Source organism: Berkeleyomyces rouxiae, assembly GCF_048999995.1.
Source record: "Berkeleyomyces rouxiae strain 22BRR77 chromosome Unknown BrBRR77_ptg000011l, whole genome shotgun sequence".
In the NCBI taxonomy this organism is placed as follows: Eukaryota; Fungi; Ascomycota; class Sordariomycetes; order Microascales; family Ceratocystidaceae; genus Berkeleyomyces; species Berkeleyomyces rouxiae.
The window spans coordinates 400,619-421,556 of NW_027396501.1; the positions used below are offsets into that span (position 1 = coordinate 400,619).

A 20,938-nucleotide genomic window follows, 5' to 3' on the forward strand; every position below is an offset into this window, starting at 1 on the left:
TCCTGATCGGATACCCATGGCTCAAGAAACAAGGGGCAAGGATAGACTGTGAAGCCGACACAGTTAGATTTAAATCCGGCATTGTCGCTCGAGGAAAGGCGACGACAAACCATACCTTCCGCTCTACCATGGTACGAATAAACAGAGCGAGCACCTTCTTCCGCGCCGCCAAGAGAGATAAGCTGCGGGTTTTTGCAGCTTCAATCGAAGATATCAATAAAGCCTTGGCCCGTTTGGAGAAAGATAGAGTACCAGCCAACCCCAGAGAGTGGAAAAAGAAGATCCCAGCTTGGATCGAGCACGACAAGGTCAAGGTGTTTGATCCAGACGCACAATTTGCTAAAAAGATGCCTCCCCGCCGGCCTGGCCAGGATCATAGGATCGAGTTGACCGTGCCCGACGAAGAAGCTCCATGGGGCCCCCTTTATAGCATGACCAGAGAAGAACTCGTGGTTCTTCGCCTATTACGGATAGGGCCCGAAGAAAGGATTAGGGTTCCGGGTACAGCCAACGACTCGGGACAATGATAGGTTCCTGAGGTGGACAGTCGGGCCTGTGGAGGAAGACGTCAGTTAGACAGAGTGCTAAGACGTATGGTCGGTTGAGATGAAGAGGCAACACACAACTTAGATGGCTATTCTGAGAATAGAGCGGCACAAAGAGGAAGGAGGAGGAACAATCACACACTTCAAAGAAGAAGAAAGGTTGAACTGCAAAGAAAGCAAGAACAGAATGGTATAAAGAAGAAGAAGAAGGTAAGCAAGTGCATGTGATTGTTAAGCTTGGAGAACAAGAGTAAACCTGATCAACTCAGGGCAGGAGACGACGATATTTATGTTGTCGGCGCTCCTGACAAAACTCTGTCTTCCCAAGCTAGAAACAATCAACATCTAACTATGAACAAAAGATAAGTCTCGTGTAAACAAGACGTAACAGGTTCGTAACAATCGAACCAGATAACAACCCCCACCTAAGCACGCAATGGCAATTGCAACAAGAAAACTCCGCAGCAGCAGAACAACGTCTATCAGAGCACCCGTGCTCAGCACATCCCACGACAACCTCATATCCGTTGATCAACTCACGATCTACACAGACCAACCTGTGCCATAAGCGCATCTTCATAGGTCGCCGACCTTCGGCGTTGTGGAAAAGAAGAGTGGGGTAGGTCTCATGCATAACCCTTAGCATGAGCAGTGTCAGGATGGCTATTCATGACAGTAGCCCCCCTTTTTATGACTGATTTCCACAGCAGTACTAAGATCGTCTGGCGTTAGGCATCCTCTTGTAGAATTCTGCAACCTTCTCAGGTGCATTGGCTAAATGGTCCAGAGGTTCCCAGGAGGGTCCATCATGTTCATAGCCCTCCCAAACTACTTGATATTGCAGAGGGCCACGCGAAGACACGCCTATAATTTCCTTGACCACAAATTCTTCCTCGCCATCTACTATGACGGGAGGAGGAGGAGGGTTTTTCTGGCCAGGAAGAGGATCCGACGCACATGGTTCCAGCAGACAAACGTGGAAGACGGGATGAACCTTCATAGTGGCAGGGAGTGCCAACTCGTAGGCATGCGAAGACACCTTCCGTAGAATCTTAAATGGGCCAAGCTTCTTGAAGTCCAACTTCTTTGAAGGACGAGTAGTTCGAATATTTCTACTCAAAAGCCACACTAAGTCCCCTTCTCGAAGGAGAGGGGCGGAAGATTTGTGTCGATTCGCGTACTCGGTCATCCGCTCACGGCTCCACGTAATTTCAGTCTTTAAAAACTGACAAATGTTGTCAAGCTCTTTAACAAAGTTCCGCAACGGGCCTTTTTCCACAGAGACTGGGAGCGACTCACGCCCACTTCTGGGGTGAAACCCGTGGTTCGCAAAGAAGGGCGTCAGCATAGTAGAACTGGACTCGGAGTCATTGTAAGAGAACTCCGCCAAGGGCAAAAGATCAGCCCAATTGTCCTGTCTATAGTTGGTGTAACCCCGCAGGTATTGCTCCAAAATAGAGTTCACACGCTCAGTCTGACCATCGGTCTGAGGGTGGAACGCAGTACTCAGATTTTGCTTTATGCCCAACAGTTTGGCTAAAGCCTTGGAAAAAGCCGACGTAAACAGACTACCCCTGTCGGACACAATGTCCAATGGCAGACCGTGGAGCCTATACACTGCTGACAAATAGAGCTTAGCAAAACCTGCAGCATCCAGCGAGGAATCGCAAGGTATAAAGTGAGCCATTTTGCTAAGCCTATCGATGACAACGAGAATCATGTCAAAAGAATTGGAGACCGGCAAGCCGGTGATAAAATCAAGGGACACAGATGTCCACCGAGCTTGCGGAATGGTCAGAGGTTTCAGTAGACCGTAGGGACTATGTCGCGCGGACTTGATCCGTTGGCAGACCTCACAATTTCGGATGTACCGGATGACATCACGACGCATCCCGGGCCACCAGTATTCCCGAACAAGAAGTTCAAAAGTGTTCTTTTGTCCAGGGTGTCCGCTAGGCATAATATCATGACAATTCTTCAATGCACGAACTCGTAGATCCTCGTTCGGCAAATATAGAAGGTCGTTGACAAACAAAAGACCGTCATTGTCAAGCCTGCAGACACTGAGGTCCACATCTGGAGGTTTGGTCGACTGGCCTCGAAGAGCAGAAATAACATCAAGAGCCCACTTGTCCGTGGATAGCGCGATTTTTACCTCGTCTACCAAAGACATGGTACCAATAAAATTTTCAGGGGGAATAATAGGAGCACACAGCTCTTTATCCTCCTCAGAAGAAGAAGAAACGAGGTCTTCGTAGCGTCTGGTCAGGGCATCAGCTCTAGAATTCAAGGAGCCAGGCCTATAAGTGATGACATAACGGTACTCGCTCAGTTCCATAGCCCACCTCGCTTGCCGTCTGTTCATGGCCGGAATTTGCTTAAGAACGGCTAAATTCCGATGGTCCGTCAATACCAGAACAGGTTTTTCCAGACTTTCAACCATGAATCGCCACGACTTTAGAGACTCCACAATGGCTAACAACTCCTTGTCACCTACGCCGTAGTTACACTGGGCAGGATTCATTTTTTGAGAGAAATAGGCCACGGGGTGTAGTAGAAGCCCCTTGTCAGTCGGGTGGTATTGAGACATGACGGCAGATATTACACGGTCAGACGCGTCTGTTTCAATAACAGTGTCCAACAGGTAATCAAAGTGCTTGAGGATAGGTTCAGAGCAGAAAAGGTCCTTCAGGGTGTGAAATGCTGCCTCACATTCAGAGGACCAGACAAAAGATTGCGTCTTTTTAGTCAACTCGAAGAGAGGTGTGCAGATTCTAGAGAAGTCACGGATGAACCTCCTATAGAAATTGGCAAAACCCAAAAAGGACTGGACTCCCTTAACAGTTCGGGGAGCCTCCCACTCACGGACAGCCGCAACTTTAGCGGGGTCCATCTTCAGAGCATCGGCTGAAATAACAAAGCCAACAAAGGTAGTTTCAGTCTTGTCGAATTCGCATTTTTCACCCTTGACAAACAGACTGGCCTGCGCTAATTTTAGCAGGACTTTGCGCACATGAACATCATGTTCCTCTTGGTTCAGAGAGAACACCAGGATATCATCCAAGTAACAGACACAGAATATGTCCAAATACTCCGACAAGACCTCGCTGACATATTTCTGACACGTGGCAGGAGCATTGGTGAGCCCAAACGGCATCACATTGTACTCAAAAATGCCATATCGAGTTCTGAAAGCTGTCTTGTATTCATCACCTTTCTTGATGCGAATCAAGTGGTACGCAGCTCTCAGATCCAGCTTTGTAAAAATGTTTCCCGTAGCCGCCGTGCGCAGTGATTCATTGATCCGAGGCAGAGGAGTTACGTCTTTGATGGTGATATCATTGACGGCTCGGAAATCAACACAGAATCGTAAACTGCCTGGCTTCCTAGCAAAAAGAATCGGGGAAGCCAGCGGCGAAGAGGAAGAGGAAATAAAGCCTTTAGCAAGCATGCCATCTAGATATTTTTTGACAGCCTGCAACTCGAGTGGAGTCATATCGTACAGCGGGGCCTTGGGGTATTTCGCATCGGGAACGAAGTTAATCGCATGATCAATGTCCCGGTGAGGTGGTAGTTGATCAGCACCTTCTCGAGAGAACAGAGGAAGTAGGTCATGGTATTTCTTCGGGATGCGTTCAAGGAGCCGTGCATGCTCTTGTTCCGGAGTTAGGTCCTCCTGATTGAGATAATCCAGGACTTCCTGAGCGGTGACACGATAAATCTGTAGTTTCTCAGCTTTGGCAAAGCGATGCAAAGCCTGAGACGACACCGTCACACAGGAACAAGACACAGCTGACGATTGTGCAATAAAAGAAGGAAGGGGTGAAGTGGCTGAAGCAGGAGCAGATCCCTCAATCTGACTGCCAGCGGTAGAAGCAATATTTTTGTCGTTTTTTGTATAAGAAAAATCAAACGAAGCGCCAGAATCAGTAGAAGCAGTCGAAACAGAAGAAGAAGAAGAAGAAGAATCAGAAGCTGCCACAGCATTGCCATCGGCGGTAGAAGTAACCGATATCTTGAGCGTATTGGAAGGCCAAGAAATTTCCGGGTTATGGGCGTCGAGCCAGCATTTCCCCAGGATGATGTGGTAGCCCCCAAGCTTCGTGATTTGAAAAACCAAAGTTTCTGAATAATTAGGAAAAGAGAGGGACAAAGGAACTTGGTGGGTCACTTTACCCGCAGCAGTTTCACTACCATCAACAACATGGAGCGACTCGGCTCTGGCCTTGAGAACAGTAGGAATCTGATGCCTTGCTATAAATTCAGAATCCACAAAACAAGTTGTTGATCCCGAATCCACCATAGCGTAGGCCTCAATGGAATTATTCACTGTCACAGGAATAACCAGAGGGGGAGAGTTACCATAATCGATAGCATTATCAAGAGAACAAGTGCTGATTCTCAAGAGACCCTCATCAGCAGCGTCAGGGCTAGCCAGGACCAGAGGGGAATGGGTCGGTAGCCCTTCTAGTTTTTTGACGCATCAGGCGCAGGGGCCGTCGAGGGAGCCCGGGTAGAAGTGGAGGGAGAAGGGACAGTAGCTGCGCGAAGAGCAAGGTTGTTTTTGGGGCAAGCCTTTAGCATGTGGTCCTTTGCGCCACACTTCCAACAAACACCCTTTGCCATTTTGCCGTCAGCAGTCTTACGGAAGGGTAGACCGTTGGCATCGGGACCTGCAGAGGTACCCTTAGCTGGCTTGGTGTTGGGGACAGCTTTTTGGGCGCCAGCATTTCTCGAACGAGAATCTTGCTGAAAGGGGACCACACCAGGAGGCGGTTGGATTTTCCCGTTGTTTCCCCGGGTTCGGTTGTTGATCGTATTGTCCAGCGTGTTGCAGAAATTAGCGAACTGATCAAGCGTTCCCTTAGGGGCAGGATAGGTGTTCCAAGCCAGAGCGTCCTGTATGTGGGGCTTGAGGCCTCGCTGAAATAGTGCAATGGTGAAATCAGCGTCGGCCCAACCGAGTTTCTTCAACAGCGTTGTAAAAGCAGAGTGATAGGCAGTACAAGTACCTGTCTGCTTTAAGTCGAAGATCTGCTGGGTCGCAGTCATGCGCCAGTCAGGGTCATCGAAAGCCTCAGCTAACGATTTCATAAAATCGTCGTACGTTTCAAAGTTCATGTGTCCAGTGGCCGGGTCCATCCGAGGCATGGCCCAATCCAGAGCGCCATCTCTAAGGTAGGAGAAGGCAGTCATCAGCTTGCGCTGCTCCGTGCGGTGGTGCTTGGGTGCAGCAGCAAATTTGACCGCAAGTTGCCTCTGGAACGCCTGGAAGCCTTGCTGATTGCCATCATAGGGCACGACATCAAGATGCTTGTCGGCCTCTTTCAACGGATCGGCATCCTCTTCCCGTTTGACTCGGGGAAGAGACTCAAGGGAGTTGAAGCGGGCTTCAGCGCCAGCCTGGAACGCAGCCCAGTAAACCTGAGCCGCATCAGGAACAGAGCCAACGGGGATGGGCGGGGCACCATCGTCGGTGCGCAGACCAGACATGTAAGCCGCCACAATAGCCATTTTGATCTCAGCACTGAACTCCCTAGGAAGGGCACCGAGATGCCAGTTCTCAGGAGTTCGGTCAGGAATCGACAGGAGGAACGTATTGAGATGCTCGATCATTTCGCGAGTGAGGGCCATTGCGAGTTGAAACGTAATAGAGAGGGAAAAATAAATGAGGAGAGAAAAAAGTGCCAAAGAGAGCCAAAGTTGTAATAGCGTCGGGTCTTCAAATGAAGCTTAACAAAATATTACGGATAGGGCCCGAAGAAAGGATTAGGGTTCCGGGTACAGCCAACGACTCGGGACAATGATAGGTTCCTGAGGTGGACAGTCGGGCCTGTGGAGGAAGACGTCAGTTAGACAGAGTGCTAAGACGTATGGTCGGTTGAGATGAAGAGGCAACACACAACTTAGATGGCTATTCTGAGAATAGAGCGGCACAAAGAGGAAGGAGGAGGAACAATCACACACTTCAAAGAAGAAGAAAGGTTGAACTGCAAAGAAAGCAAGAACAGAATGGTATAAAGAAGAAGAAGAAGGTAAGCAAGTGCATGTGATTGTTAAGCTTGGAGAACAAGAGTAAACCTGATCAACTCAGGGCAGGAGACGACGATATTTATGTTGTCGGCGCTCCTGACAAAACTCTGTCTTCCCAAGCTAGAAACAATCAACATCTAACTATGAACAAAAGATAAGTCTCGTGTAAACAAGACGTAACAGGTTCGTAACAATCGAACCAGATAACAACCCCCACCTAAGCACGCAATGGCAATTGCAACAAGAAAACTCCGCAGCAGCAGAACAACGTCTATCAGAGCACCCGTGCTCAGCACATCCCACGACAACCTCATATCCGTTGATCAACTCACGATCTACACAGACCAACCTGTGCCATAAGCGCATCTTCATAGGTCGCCGACCTTCGGCGTTGTGGAAAAGAAGAGTGGGGTAGGTCTCATGCATAACCCTTAGCATGAGCAGTGTCAGGATGGCTATTCATGACATCGCCAGACGCTTCTTTCATTGCTGGAAAAAGGCTACATTCGCCACAGCCAGTCCACTGCTGCTGCTCCCATCCTATTCGTGAAAAAGCCTGGTGGCGGCCTCCGCTTCTGTGTAGATTATCGTGCACTAAACGCGACTATGAAAAAGAATCGGTACCCACTCCCAAACATCAGCGAGACCCTAGCTAATGCTTCCAAAGCTAAGTGGTTTACGAAACTCGACGTTGTTTCCGCGTTTCATAACATCAGAATCGCCGAGGGAGATGAGTGGAAGACCGCTTTTCGAACGCGACAAGGCCTTTTTGAGTGGAACGTCATGCCTTTTGGTCTGGCCAACGCGCCTGCAGAGTTCCAAAGTTTTGTGAACAGTCTGCTACGCCCATACTTGGATGTGTGGTGCTCTGCCTACGTCGATGACATCTTGATTTATACCGACGGCACGTTAGAGGACCACTACGAGAAGGTCAACTTGGCTTTAGCAAAGGTTCTGGAGGGCCAACTGACAATCGACATTGATAAATGTGAGTTCGCGGTATCGAAAGTGAAGTACCTGGGATACATCCTTGAGCCCGGCAAGATTTCAACCGACCCAACCAAAGTCTCTGCAGTGTCGGACTGGCCAACGCCCAAGAAGGTCAGGGACGTTCGAGCCTTCCTCGGTCTATGCAATTTCTACCGCACCTTTGTCAGAAATTTCACTACTCTAGCGACTCCCTTGCTACAGTTGACAAAGAAAGACCAGGCCTTCCAGTGGGGCGAAAAGGAAGAAGAGTCCTTCCAGGCTCTAAAAGAAGCATTCACCTCGACCCCTGTCCTCTGCACGCACAATCCAGATCTGCCAACTGTTGTTGAGACAGACGCGTCTGGCTACTGTCTCGGTGCAGCGCTTCTACAGACGCAGCCCGATAGATCAACTAGGCCTTGTGCTTATTTCAGCCGCAAAATGACTGCCGCCGAATGCAACTACCCGATCCACGACAAAGAGCTGTTGGCTGTTGTCTGTGCCCTGAAGGAATGGCGTGGCGAACTCAAGGGCCTGAAGGAGACGTTTACCATCGTCTCAGATCATAAAAACTTGCTGCATTTTACCAAGTTGCAGCACTTGTCCGAACGCCAAGCTAGATGGTACCTGACCTTGAGCGAATACAACTGCACCATCGTCCACCGTCCTGGTAAACTCTCCCCTCTCCCAGATGCTCTCTCTCGCCGCGACACCCCAGACAACACGAATGACGCGCGCTACAACGACCGACTAGCCACTATCTTGCACCACGACGGTAACGGCCTGAAAGTTTTCTCGACACAAACCACCAACACGCCAGAAGCCCCTTCTACCCCCGAACTTCCGCCTGCCTTACGGGAACTCTGGTCTGATGCCTGTGCTGCCGATGATGAATACGCCATTATCCATAAAGCGTTGACAGATGGACTGTCACAGTGGCCCGAAACAATCAGACACAAGTTGAGAGTCAACATTTCCGACTGCTCTTTGGACGCCAAATCCGCTATTCGATTTCGGAATAAACTATGGGTACCTACTAACGAGCCATTGAGAACCGCCATCCTACAGAACATTCATGACTCGCCCATGATGCTGCACCCCGGAAAGAACGTCATGCAAGTCGAGCTGTCTAGAGAGTTTTTCTGGCCCCGCTACGTCGAAGATATCCGCCGTTTCTGCCGCAACTGTCAAATTTGTGGTAGTTCTAACATTCGTCGCGACAACAAGGACACCACCCTCAAAGCCTTGCCAATTCCCGACCAGCCTTGGGCCGAGATTGCCATCGACTTTATCGGACCTTTGGAACCAGCACAGAAAGGCGGCATCACCTACACCCACGTCCTAACTGTTATAGACCGTCTATCCAAGGGCGTCATCCTTATTCCCGCCGACGCCCTCGACATGGAATCTGTTGCAGATATGTTCTTCCACCACTTTTACCGACACCACGGCATGCCAAAATCTATTTTGTCTGACCGCGAATTTGTCAACGCAGCTTGGCGACACCTCTGCAAACGCCTAGAGATCGAAAGGCTAACCACAACAGCTTACCATCCGGCTACCAATGGAGCTGCAGAGAGGATGAACGCTGAGATCAAAGTCAAACTTGCCAAACTCAGCGCTGAAGGCCCCGCCTGGCTCAATCTACTGCCCATGGTCGAGTTCAGCATCAATGCCACCCCATCTTCTGCCACTAATGTTTCACCTTTCTTCTTGTCTCACGGCTACCACCCACGAGTCTTCGCCGCACCACCATTGCCTGTCGAACCCGACAATAACGGTCCACTCGGACAGGCTGAGAGGGTCATCCAACGCCTGAGAGACGCCCAGAAATGGGCCCACGCCAACCTTTCTCTGTCACGAGCGGAGATGGAGCAACGCGAGAATGAACACCGACGTCCTGCACCAGATTTTCCTACAGGCTCATACGTTTGGCTCACCCTACGCCCTGAACAACAAGGCTCAGGCCTCGGCAGGAAACTTAGAGCAAAATACCAATACTGCAAAGTGTTGGAACAAGTTACCCCTCACACTTATCGTCTTGAAGTACCGGGTACAACTGCTCACGACGTCTACCATGCCGATCGCCTTCGCTCAGCTGCCAACGACGCTTTCCCTTCCCAAAAGACTCACGACGATCGACCAGCACCTATGGAAGTCATCAATGGTGAAGAATACTGGGAGGTCGAAAAGATCCTAGGCGAACGCACTTCTAATGGTGTCAAGCAAGTCAAAGTCAAATGGAAAGGCTACGTCAGACCTGGCTGGGAACCAGTCGACCTTCTGGTCGATACCGACGCCTACAAACTATGGCTCAGCCAAAAAGGAACCAAAACGACGCGCAAAAGGAGGAAGAGAGGCTGATGTTGGGGTTGCACCCTTAAGGACCGACGGAAGCCCGACACCAACACTAACGGCGTATCCTCTAAGGACTAGTCCGGCGCTGGTACGGCAAAACTAATGCCAGACCAGAACCAAGACTAACGGCACTTCCTAGAGGAACTAGTTGTCGTCGCCGCCGATCGTCGGTTGCCTCCCTTTCCAACAGGATAAATAGTCGCATTGTTTCTACACCATTTAGAGAGTTTAGGTTTTGTTCTTCAATTCGAGATCTTTGTCCCTCTGTGTCCCTTTCTGTGAAGATCCAGCTTAGCGTAATCACACCTTAACAGACATGGTAGCCGTGCGTGAGGAAAAAGGGGCTCATTCCTGTCGAAGTGTTTCGGTTGTTGATTGCTAACATAGCGGATGGTAGCAGGTCGGGCCAGTCGTATTGTGAATAGGTAATGAATGCTCGTAGGTATGCCAACACTTCCTGGTTCATCCTTTCTGTCGCTCCGTCGGTTTCTGGGTGGAAGGCAGTTGACAGTCTCTGTTCGATCCCTGTCAGTTCGCACAACTTGGTCCAAAATTCGCTCGTCCAATTGCTTCCACGGTCTGATGTTAAGGCGTGAGGGAAGCCGTGGTGTTTCCAGTGGCAGTGTGACGGGTTGTCTAAGTACGGAGAAAACTCATAGTTAGGTCCAATGCTGTTTATTATCTTTAACATAGGGAAGAAAAGAAAGAAAAGGAAGAAGAAAATCTAAACTAAAGATGGGGGAACTGGCTCTGCTTTATAGGCATTCAGGAATCCAGTTGTGTGGGCCCCACCAGGGCAACCAGCCCTATGACCCCTGTACAATAAAAGTGGGGCATCATCCCTGTACACAAAAGTGTGTCCCGACCCACTTGACACAAAAAGTGGGTCGCACCCTGGTCGACTAAAAGTGGGTCCACAAACCCTAACCCGAAAGTGGACCCAACTTCAAATCACACAAAAAGTGGGTCAACATGGATCAGCCCAAAGATGATCCAACGTCGGGTCCACGACCCGTAACAGGCAGTGTACGAACCGCTCTGCACACTTTTCGGCTGCCATAGTTGTCATGGCCTCCAAGCTGACAGCTCCAGTAAGTCGGTCCACAATGACCATCAAGTATCGTGGGTCGCCAGTCTTTCGTGCAGGTAGTTCCGTCATAAAATCGATACCGAGTTCCGAGTGTGGTCGTTCAGGGATAGGCAGTGGTCGTAAGAATCCCTTCTTTCTTTCTCGCCATACTTTGGATCGTCCACACACGTCACAATTGGCGCAGAATTGGCGCACCTCTCTTGAAATGCCAGGCCAAAAGAATTCCCGGGACAGAATCGCAAGCGTGCCGTCTCGACCTGGGTGTCCTGTGACATGTGAGTCGTGTGTTTTCTGGATCAGCGCAGTTCGCAATGGTTCCCAGTCAGGCACGAACAGTTTGTGCCGATATACTAGAGCGCCGCGCTCGTCGAACTCGCATTCCGCTATAGAGATCGTGACTTTTCTCGAGATGGTAGGAGGAAAACTTCGTTCGCCACTGGCCAACGCTTGGTACATGAGTGCAATATCCGAATCCTTCGTCTTAGCTGTATCCCATAGTTCCTGCAGGTGGAGTTGCGCGAAAAGCTGCGCACCGTTAGGGATCCGGTCCGCGGGTTGGGTAACGTGGGCCGGGGTCATCATTACTGCTGCATCTGGTGACACCCAATGGTCCTTGACAAGTCTCATGATCCGAGATTTTAACCTGTCGTCGTCTTCGCCTTGAGGAATGTCTTGTTCTCGTCTGCTCAGGGCGTCGGGTTTACCACTTTTGCTTCCTGATCGGAACTCAAGCTGGAAGTCGTATTCTGAAAGCTTCTGGGACCACCGAACCTGCCGCTCTGAAAGTTTCCGTGTCGTCATAAAGTATTGCAGGTTCTTGTGGTCGGTCAATATTTTGAAGGGGGCGCCAAGACTCTTCAATTCGCCCCTCCACTCTTCCAAGCACTTCACAACTGCCAGGAGCTCTTTGTCGTGAATCTCATAGTTGACCTCGGCAGGGGACAGCTTCTTGGAAAAGAATGCTACTGGGCGCAGTTCGCCTTCGTCGTCCACTTGGGATAGAGTTCCTCCCAGGGCCCATCCAGAACAGTCGCATTCCACGATCGTCTTCCTGTCTTCGTCCCACATCGCTAGAACCGGGGCGGTAATAAAAAGGTTCTTCAGCGTCTCGAAAGCTCGTTCTTCGACTGGGCCCCAGGTCCATGCGGTGCCTTTCTTCGTTAGCCTGACTAGTGGAGCCGCAACGTCGCTGAAGGAATCGATAAACTGGCGGTAAAAATTTGCGAATCCTATAAAACTTCGAACGCCCTTGACATTGGTGGGTGGCGTCCATTCTCGTATGGCAGCGACCTTTGCTGGGTCGACTTTGACACCTTTGCCTGCTTGGATGATGAAACCTAGGTACTTTGTTTCAAAAACTGCGAATTCGCACTTGTCGATGTCTAAACGGAGACCTGCATTTCCCAATTTTTTGATGACGAGGTTGACTTTTTCCATGTGGTCTGCGTAGGTGCCGTCGGTATAAATTGTAAGGCTTTACGGTCTAAAGGAGAACGCTTTTAGAACAGCAGAAATAAATTAAGAAACAGATAAAGAGAAAAGACTAATGTACAAGAAAACGGGCGGAAACAACACTATCTATATACGCGCGGTAGAGGTATGACGCGTACCCTTGACAACGACGGTGTGCACACGGGTTTGGCAGGCGGTGAGTAACGGCGGTGTGCAAGGCGGTGTGGACGGCGGTGTAAACAGCGGTGAGGGCGGAGCCTGAGCCTACCTCGATCCATAGATCGTTACAATCGCCTCCTCCTCCCTCTCCTCCGGGGGACTGCTGGCAACTTCCAGGGGCACTCGTGGGTCTGCTCGTGTCATGAATAGCTATCCTGACACTGCTCATGCTAAGGGTTATGCATGAGACCTACCCCACTCTTCTTTTCCACAACGCCGAAGGTCGGCGACCTATGAAGATGCGCTTATGGCACAGGTTGGTCTGTGTAGATCGTGAGTTGATCAACGGATATGAGGTTGTCGTGGGATGTGCTGAGCACGGGTGCTCTGATAGACGTTGTTCTGCTGCTGCGGAGTTTTCTTGTTGCAATTGCCATTGCGTGCTTAGGTGGGGGTTGTTATCTGGTTCGATTGTTACGAACCTGTTACGTCTTGTTTACACGAGACTTATTTTTTGTTCGTAGTTAGATGTTGATTGTTTCTAGCTTGGGAAGACAGAGTTTTGTCAGGAGCGCCGACAACATAAATATCGTCGTCTCCTGCCCTGAGTTGATCAGGTTTACTCTTGTTCTCCAAGCTTAACAATCACATGCACTTGCTTACCTTCTTCTTCTTCTTTATACCATTCTGTTCTTGCTTTCTTTGCAGTTCAACCTTTCTTCTTCTTTGAAGTGTGTGATTGTTCCTCCTCCTTCCTCTTTGTGCCGCTCTATTCTCAGAATCGCCATCTAAGTTGTGTGTTGCCTCTTCATCTCAACCGACCATACGTCTTAGCACTCTGTCTAACTGACGTCTTCCTCCACAGGCCCGACTGTCCACCTCAGGAACCTATCATTGTCCCGAGTCGTTGGCTGTACCCGGAACCCTAATCCTTTCTTCGGGCCCTATCCGTAATATTTTGTTAAGCTTCATTTGAAGACCCGACGCTATTACAACTTTGGCTCTCTTTGGCACTTTTTTCTCTCCTCATTTATTTTTCCCTCTCTATTACGTTTCAACTCGCAATGGCCCTCACTCGCGAAATGATCGAGCATCTCAATACGTTCCTCCTGTCGATTCCTGACCGAACTCCTGAGAACTGGCATCTCGGTGCCCTTCCTAGGGAGTTCAGTGCTGAGATCAAAATGGCTATTGTGGCGGCTTACATGTCTGGTCTGCGCACCGACGATGGTGCCCCGCCCATCCCCGTTGGCTCTGTTCCTGATGCGGCTCAGGTTTACTGGGCTGCGTTCCAGGCTGGCGCTGAAGCCCGCTTCAACTCCCTTGAGTCTCTTCCCCGAGTCAAACGGGAAGAGGATGCCGATCCGTTGAAAGAGGCCGACAAGCATCTTGATGTCGTGCCCTATGATGGCAATCAGCAAGGCTTCCAGGCGTTCCAGAGGCAACTTGCGGTCAAATTTGCTGCTGCACCCAAGCACCACCGCACGGAGCAGCGCAAGCTGATGACTGCCTTCTCCTACCTTAGAGATGGCGCTCTGGATTGGGCCATGCCTCGGATGGACCCGGCCACTGGACACATGAACTTTGAAACGTACGACGATTTTATGAAATCGTTAGCTGAGGCTTTCGATGACCCTGACTGGCGCATGACTGCGACCCAGCAGATCTTCGACTTAAAGCAGACAGGTACTTGTACTGCCTATCACTCTGCTTTTACAACGCTGTTGAAGAAACTCGGTTGGGCCGACGCTGATTTCACCATTGCACTATTTCAGCGAGGCCTCAAGCCCCACATACAGGACGCTCTGGCTTGGAACACCTATCCTGCCCCTAAGGGAACGCTTGATCAGTTCGCTAATTTCTGCAACACGCTGGACAATACGATCAACAACCGAACCCGGGGAAACAACGGGAAAATCCAACCGCCTCCTGGTGTGGTCCCCTTTCAGCAAGATTCTCGTTCGAGAAATGCTGGCGCCCAAAAAGCTGTCCCCAACACCAAGCCAGCTAAGGGTACCTCTGCAGGTCCCGATGCCAACGGTCTACCCTTCCGTAAGACTGCTGACGGCAAAATGGCAAAGGGTGTTTGTTGGAAGTGTGGCGCAAAGGACCACATGCTAAAGGCTTGCCCCAAAAACAACCTTGCTCTTCGCGCAGCTACTGTCCCTTCTCCCTCCACTTCTACCCGGGCTCCCTCGACGACCCCTGCGCCTGATGCGTCAAAAAACTAGAAGGGCTACCGACCCATTCCCCTCTGGTCCTGGCTAGCCCTGACGCTGCTGATGAGGGTCTCTTGAGAATCAGCACTTGTTCTCTTGATAATGCTATCGATTATGGTAACTCTCCCCCTCTGGTTATTCCTGTGACAGTGAATAATTCCATTGAGGCCTACGCTATGGTGGATTCGGGATCAACAACTTGTTTTGTGGATTCTGAATTTATAGCAAGGCATCAGATTCCTACTGTTCTCAAGGCCAGAGCCGAGTCGCTCCATGTTGTTGATGGTAGTGAAACTGCTGCGGGTAAAGTGACCCACCAAGTTCCTTTGTCCCTCTCTTTTCCTAATTATTCAGAAACTTTGGTTTTTCAAATCACGAAGCTTGGGGGCTACCACATCATCCTGGGGAAATGCTGGCTCGACGCCCATAACCCGGAAATTTCTTGGCCTTCCAATACGCTCAAGATATCGGTTACTTCTACCGCCGATGGCAATGCTGTGGCAGCTTCTGATTCTTCTTCTTCTTCTTCTTCTGTTTCGACTGCTTCTACTGATTCTGGCGCTTCGTTTGATTTTTCTTATACAAAAAACGACAAAAATATTGCTTCTACCGCTGGCAGTCAGATTGAGGGATCTGCTCCTGCTTCAGCCACTTCACCCCTTCCTTCTTTTATTGCACAATCGTCAGCTGTGTCTTGTTCCTGTGTGACGGTGTCGTCTCAGGCTTTGCATCGCTTTGCCAAAGCTGAGAAACTACAGATTTATCGTGTCACCGCTCAGGAAGTCCTGGATTATCTCAATCAGGAGGACCTAACTCCGGAACAAGAGCATGCACGGCTCCTTGAACGCATCCCGAAGAAATACCATGACCTACTTCCTCTGTTCTCTCGAGAAGGTGCTGATCAACTACCACCTCACCGGGACATTGATCATGCGATTAACTTCGTTCCCGATGCGAAATACCCCAAGGCCCCGCTGTACGATATGACTCCACTCGAGTTACAGGCTGTCAAAAAATATCTAGATGGCATGCTTGCTAAAGGCTTTATTTCCTCTTCCTCTTCGCCGCTGGCTTCCCCGATTCTTTTTGCTAGGAAGCCAGGCAGTTTACGATTCTGTGTTGATTTCCGAGCCGTCAATGATATCACCATCAAAGACGTAACTCCTCTGCCTCGGATCAATGAATCACTGCGCACGGCGGCTACGGGAAACATTTTTACAAAGCTGGATCTGAGAGCTGCGTACCACTTGATTCGCATCAAGAAAGGTGATGAATACAAGACAGCTTTCAGAACTCGATATGGCATTTTTGAGTACAATGTGATGCCGTTTGGGCTCACCAATGCTCCTGCCACGTGTCAGAAATATGTCAGCGAGGTCTTGTCGGAGTATTTGGACATATTCTGTGTCTGTTACTTGGATGATATCCTGGTGTTCTCTCTGAACCAAGAGGAACATGATGTTCATGTGCGCAAAGTCCTGCTAAAATTAGCGCAGGCCAGTCTGTTTGTCAAGGGTGAAAAATGCGAATTCGACAAGACTGAAACTACCTTTGTTGGCTTTGTTATTTCAGCCGATGCTCTGAAGATGGACCCCGCTAAAGTTGCGGCTGTCCGTGAGTGGGAGGCTCCCCGAACTGTTAAGGGAGTCCAGTCCTTTTTGGGTTTTGCCAATTTCTATAGGAGGTTCATCCGTGACTTCTCTAGAATCTGCACACCTCTCTTCGAGTTGACTAAAAAGACGCAATCTTTTGTCTGGTCCTCTGAATGTGAGGCAGCATTTCACACCCTGAAGGACCTTTTCTGCTCTGAACCTATCCTCAAGCACTTTGATTACCTGTTGGACACTGTTATTGAAACAGACGCGTCTGACCGTGTAATATCTGCCGTCATGTCTCAATACCACCCGACTGACAAGGGGCTTCTACTACACCCCGTGGCCTATTTCTCTCAAAAAATGAATCCTGCCCAGTGTAACTACGGCGTAGGTGACAAGGAGTTGTTAGCCATTGTGGAGTCTCTAAAGTCGTGGCGATTCATGGTTGAAAGTCTGGAAAAACCTGTTCTGGTATTGACGGACCATCGGAATTTAGCCGTTCTTAAGCAAATTCCGGCCATGAACAGACGGCAAGCGAGGTGGGCTATGGAACTGAGCGAGTACCGTTATGTCATCACTTATAGGCCTGGCTCCTTGAATTCTAGAGCTGATGCCCTGACCAGACGCTACGAAGACCTCGTTTCTTCTTCTTCTGAGGAGGATAAAGAGCTGTGTGCTCCTATTATTCCCCCTGAAAATTTTATTGGTACCATGTCTTTGGTAGACGAGGTAAAAATCGCGCTATCCACGGACAAGTGGGCTCTTGATGTTATTTCTGCTCTTCGAGGCCAGTCGACCAAACCTCCAGATGTGGACCTCAGTGTCTGCAGGCTTGACAATGACGGTCTTTTGTTTGTCAACGACCTTCTATATTTGCCGAACGAGGATCTACGAGTTCGTGCATTGAAGAATTGTCATGATATTATGCCTAGCGGACACCCTGGACAAAAGAACACTTTTGAACTTCTTGTTCGGGAATACTGGTGGCCCGGGATGCGTCGTGATGTCATCCGGTACATCCGAAATTGTGAGGTCTGCCAACGGATCAAGTCCGCGCGACATAGTCCCTACGGTCTACTGAAACCTCTGACCATTCCGCAAGCTCGGTGGACATCTGTGTCCCTTGATTTTATCACCGGCTTGCCGGTCTCCAATTCTTTTGACATGATTCTCGTTGTCGTCGATAGGCTTAGCAAAATGGCTCACTTTATACCTTGCGATTCCTCGCTGGATGCTGCAGGTTTTGCTAAGCTCTATTTGTCAGCAGTGTATAGGCTCCACGGTCTGCCATTGGACATTGTGTCCGACAGGGGTAGTCTGTTTACGTCGGCTTTTTCCAAGGCTTTAGCCAAACTGTTGGGCATAAAGCAAAATCTGAGTACTGCGTTCCACCCTCAGACCGATGGTCAGACTGAGCGTGTGAACTCTATTTTGGAGCAATACCTGCGGGGTTACACCAACTATAGACAGGACAATTGGGCTGATCTTTTGCCCTTGGCGGAGTTCTCTTACAATGACTCCGAGTCCAGTTCTACTATGCTGACGCCCTTCTTTGCGAACCACGGGTTTCACCCCAGAAGTGGGCGTGAGTCGCTCCCAGTCTCTGTGGAAAAAGGCCCGTTGCGGAACTTTGTTAAAGAGCTTGACAACATTTGTCAGTTTTTAAAGACTGAAATTACGTGGAGCCGTGAGCGGATGACCGAGTACGCGAATCGACACAAATCTTCCGCCCCTCTCCTTCGAGAAGGGGACTTAGTGTGGCTTTTGAGTAGAAATATTCGAACTACTCGTCCTTCAAAGAAGTTGGACTTCAAGAAGCTTGGCCCATTTAAGATTCTACGGAAGGTGTCTTCGCATGCCTACGAGTTGGCACTCCCTGCCACTATGAAGGTTCATCCCGTCTTCCACGTTTGTCTGCTGGAACCATGTGCGTCGGATCCTCTTCCTGGCCAGAAAAACCCTCCTCCTCCTCCCGTCATAGTAGATGGCGAGGAAGAATTTGTGGTCAAGGAAATTATAGGCGTGTCTTCGCGTGGCCCTCTGCAATATCAAGTAGTTTGGGAGGGCTATGAACATGATGGACCCTCCTGGGAACCTCTGGACCATTTAGCCAATGCACCTGAGAAGGTTGCAGAATTCTACAAGAGGATGCCTAACGCCAGACGATCTTAGTACTGCTGTGGAAATCAGTCATAAAAAGGGGGGCTACTGTCATGAATAGCTATCCTGACACTGCTCATGCTAAGGGTTATGCATGAGACCTACCCCACTCTTCTTTTCCACAACGCCGAAGGTCGGCGACCTATGAAGATGCGCTTATGGCACAGGTTGGTCTGTGTAGATCGTGAGTTGATCAACGGATATGAGGTTGTCGTGGGATGTGCTGAGCACGGGTGCTCTGATAGACGTTGTTCTGCTGCTGCGGAGTTTTCTTGTTGCAATTGCCATTGCGTGCTTAGGTGGGGGTTGTTATCTGGTTCGATTGTTACGAACCTGTTACGTCTTGTTTACACGAGACTTATTTTTTGTTCGTAGTTAGATGTTGATTGTTTCTAGCTTGGGAAGACAGAGTTTTGTCAGGAGCGCCGACAACATAAATATCGTCGTCTCCTGCCCTGAGTTGATCAGGTTTACTCTTGTTCTGCAAGCTTAACAATCACATGCACTTGCTTACCTTCTTCTTCTTCTTTATACCATTCTGTTCTTGCTTTCTTTGCAGTTCAACCTTTCTTCTTCTTTGAAGTGTGTGATTGTTCCTCCTCCTTCCTCTTTGTGCCGCTCTATTCTCAGAATCGCCATCTAAGTTGTGTGTTGCCTCTTCATCTCAACCGACCATACGTCTTAGCACTCTGTCTAACTGTCATGAATAGCCATTCTTGCCATTGCCATTGCATAGGGTTATGCCTGGCACCTTACCCCGCTTCCGTTGTGTCACGCTAATGTTCCAAGGACGTATGATGATACGGTTATACCACTTGGTGGTCTGTGTAACCTTGAGGTGTCACTCCGGTTTATCTACTCGGGTGTGGCCGGCTTGCACACTATAGATCATCGCTATTAGGTAACTCGGTACTCTGCAGTTGATGCAGCTTATTCTGAGTTGACTGCTATTCTCGTTCCTTTTGTGTCAACAGCGTTTGAGCGTGGGGCCCACACCTGTTAGGCCGATATCGCTGTAACGCGACATATCGTTGCCTGGGTGTCTTGAGGGATTTTCAGTTCTGCTGCTGCCGTGTTGGTTTATCTCGTGAACTAACATCCGGTTTGATAGTAGCGTCTGGTAACGTTGAGTTACGTATGTCCCCACTTTCGGTTATCTGTGATTTGGTTCTAGCTTGGGAAGATCTCTGTTGTCAGAATCTGCAACGCCTTAAATAGCGTTGCCTTCTGCCCTGTGTGATCAGGTTAACTCTTGCTCCCCAAGCTTAACAATCACATACACCCCTTTTGCCATTCTTCTTTGTATACTAGTTTATAGTATCACTTCTTCGATAGTACCTTCTTCTTTAGTACTATATCTTTAATTATCACTTGTTTCTTGATAGCCTTCATTGCATCAGTACCTTCTGTCGTCTTCGTTACCTCAGTGTTCCTGTGATTGTTTATTCCCTTCCGTGTGTTATAAGATCAATTAGTTGAGTGTGCCTCTTTACCTCAAACCGACCATACGACCTAGAGAGTTCTATCCTCTCCTCCCGGCCGTATATCCGCGCAGGCCTGACTGTCCACCTCTGGAACCTATCATTGTCCTGAGTCGTTGGCTTTCTAGAACCCTAATGGTTTCCTTGGGCCCTATCCGTAATAGATGGCTTGCAGCAGATCTTGAAGCGACGGGGCCGCCGGGGCTGGAACAGGGACAGTAGGATCGGACATGGCTGTCGGAGGAGGCTCAGAGTCGAAGAAGACGGTGTTGTTGGAAGTGGTGTCAGAGTCGGGGTCGGTGGTAGGTGCACAGTAGGGCATGTGACGGTGGAACAAAAGAGGAACAGAGAGAAACGATGTACAGGTGGCGGGTGGTAACGAGGAAAAGGTACGAAGACAGGGTAAAAGAAACGAGGACAGTGTAAACAAGGGTAGATCTGTTTCTATTGTAAGGCTTTACGGTCTAAAGGAGAACGCTTTTAGAACAGCAGAAATAAATTAAGAAACAGATAAAGAGAAAAGACTAATGTACAAGAAAACTATTACGGATAGGGCCCAAGGAAACCATTAGGGTTCTAGAAAGCCAACGACTCAGGACAATGATAGGTTCCAGAGGTGGACAGTCAGGCCTGCGCGGATATACGGCCGGGAGGAGAGGATAGAACTCTCTAGGTCGTATGGTCGGTTTGAGGTAAAGAGGCACACTCTGTTACGGGTCGTGGACCCGATGTTGGATCATCTTTGGGCTGATCCATGTTGACCCACTTTTTGTGTGATTTGAAGTTGGGTCCACTTTCGGGTTAGGGTTTGTGGACCCACTTTTAGTCGACCAGGGTGCGACCCACTTTTTGTGTCACAAGGGTCGGGACCCACTTT

General features: G+C 49.5%; 6 protein-coding genes across 6 annotated transcripts; 3 read left to right on the plus strand and 3 right to left on the minus strand.

The window, feature by feature from the left end:
* Positions 1 to 1,257: 1,257 nt before the first annotated feature.
* On the minus strand, positions 1,258 to 4,848 carry BROUX77_007169 (uncharacterized protein; the record flags this gene model as incomplete). Its single annotated transcript, XM_073752235.1, has 1 exon — positions 1,258 to 4,848. The coding sequence occupies one exon, from the start codon at positions 4,846 to 4,848 to the stop codon at positions 1,258 to 1,260; it is 3,591 nt and encodes a 1,196-aa protein (XP_073602580.1).
* A 164-nt stretch (positions 4,849 to 5,012) lies between these two features.
* BROUX77_007170 (uncharacterized protein) lies at positions 5,013 to 6,179 on the minus strand (the record flags this gene model as incomplete). Its single annotated transcript, XM_073752236.1, has 1 exon — positions 5,013 to 6,179. One exon carries the CDS (start codon positions 6,177 to 6,179, stop codon positions 5,013 to 5,015), a length of 1,167 nt encoding a protein of 388 aa, XP_073602581.1.
* Positions 6,180 to 7,184: 1,005 nt separating this feature from the next.
* On the plus strand, positions 7,185 to 9,911 carry BROUX77_007171 (uncharacterized protein; the record flags this gene model as incomplete). Its single annotated transcript, XM_073752237.1, has 1 exon — positions 7,185 to 9,911. One exon carries the CDS (start codon positions 7,185 to 7,187, stop codon positions 9,909 to 9,911), a length of 2,727 nt encoding a protein of 908 aa, XP_073602582.1.
* Positions 9,912 to 10,872: 961 nt separating this feature from the next.
* Positions 10,873 to 12,432, minus strand: BROUX77_007172 (uncharacterized protein; the record flags this gene model as incomplete). The annotated part of the gene is made up of 1 exon (XM_073752238.1): positions 10,873 to 12,432. One exon carries the CDS (start codon positions 12,430 to 12,432, stop codon positions 10,873 to 10,875), a length of 1,560 nt encoding a protein of 519 aa, XP_073602583.1.
* Positions 12,433 to 13,670: 1,238 nt separating this feature from the next.
* Positions 13,671 to 14,837, plus strand: BROUX77_007173 (uncharacterized protein; the record flags this gene model as incomplete). Its single annotated transcript, XM_073752239.1, has 1 exon — positions 13,671 to 14,837. The coding sequence occupies one exon, from the start codon at positions 13,671 to 13,673 to the stop codon at positions 14,835 to 14,837; it is 1,167 nt and encodes a 388-aa protein (XP_073602584.1).
* Positions 14,838 to 15,853: 1,016 nt separating this feature from the next.
* BROUX77_007174 (uncharacterized protein) lies at positions 15,854 to 18,592 on the plus strand (the record flags this gene model as incomplete). The annotated part of the gene is made up of 1 exon (XM_073752240.1): positions 15,854 to 18,592. The coding sequence occupies one exon, from the start codon at positions 15,854 to 15,856 to the stop codon at positions 18,590 to 18,592; it is 2,739 nt and encodes a 912-aa protein (XP_073602585.1).
* Between the last annotated feature and the right edge of the window lie 2,346 nt (positions 18,593 to 20,938).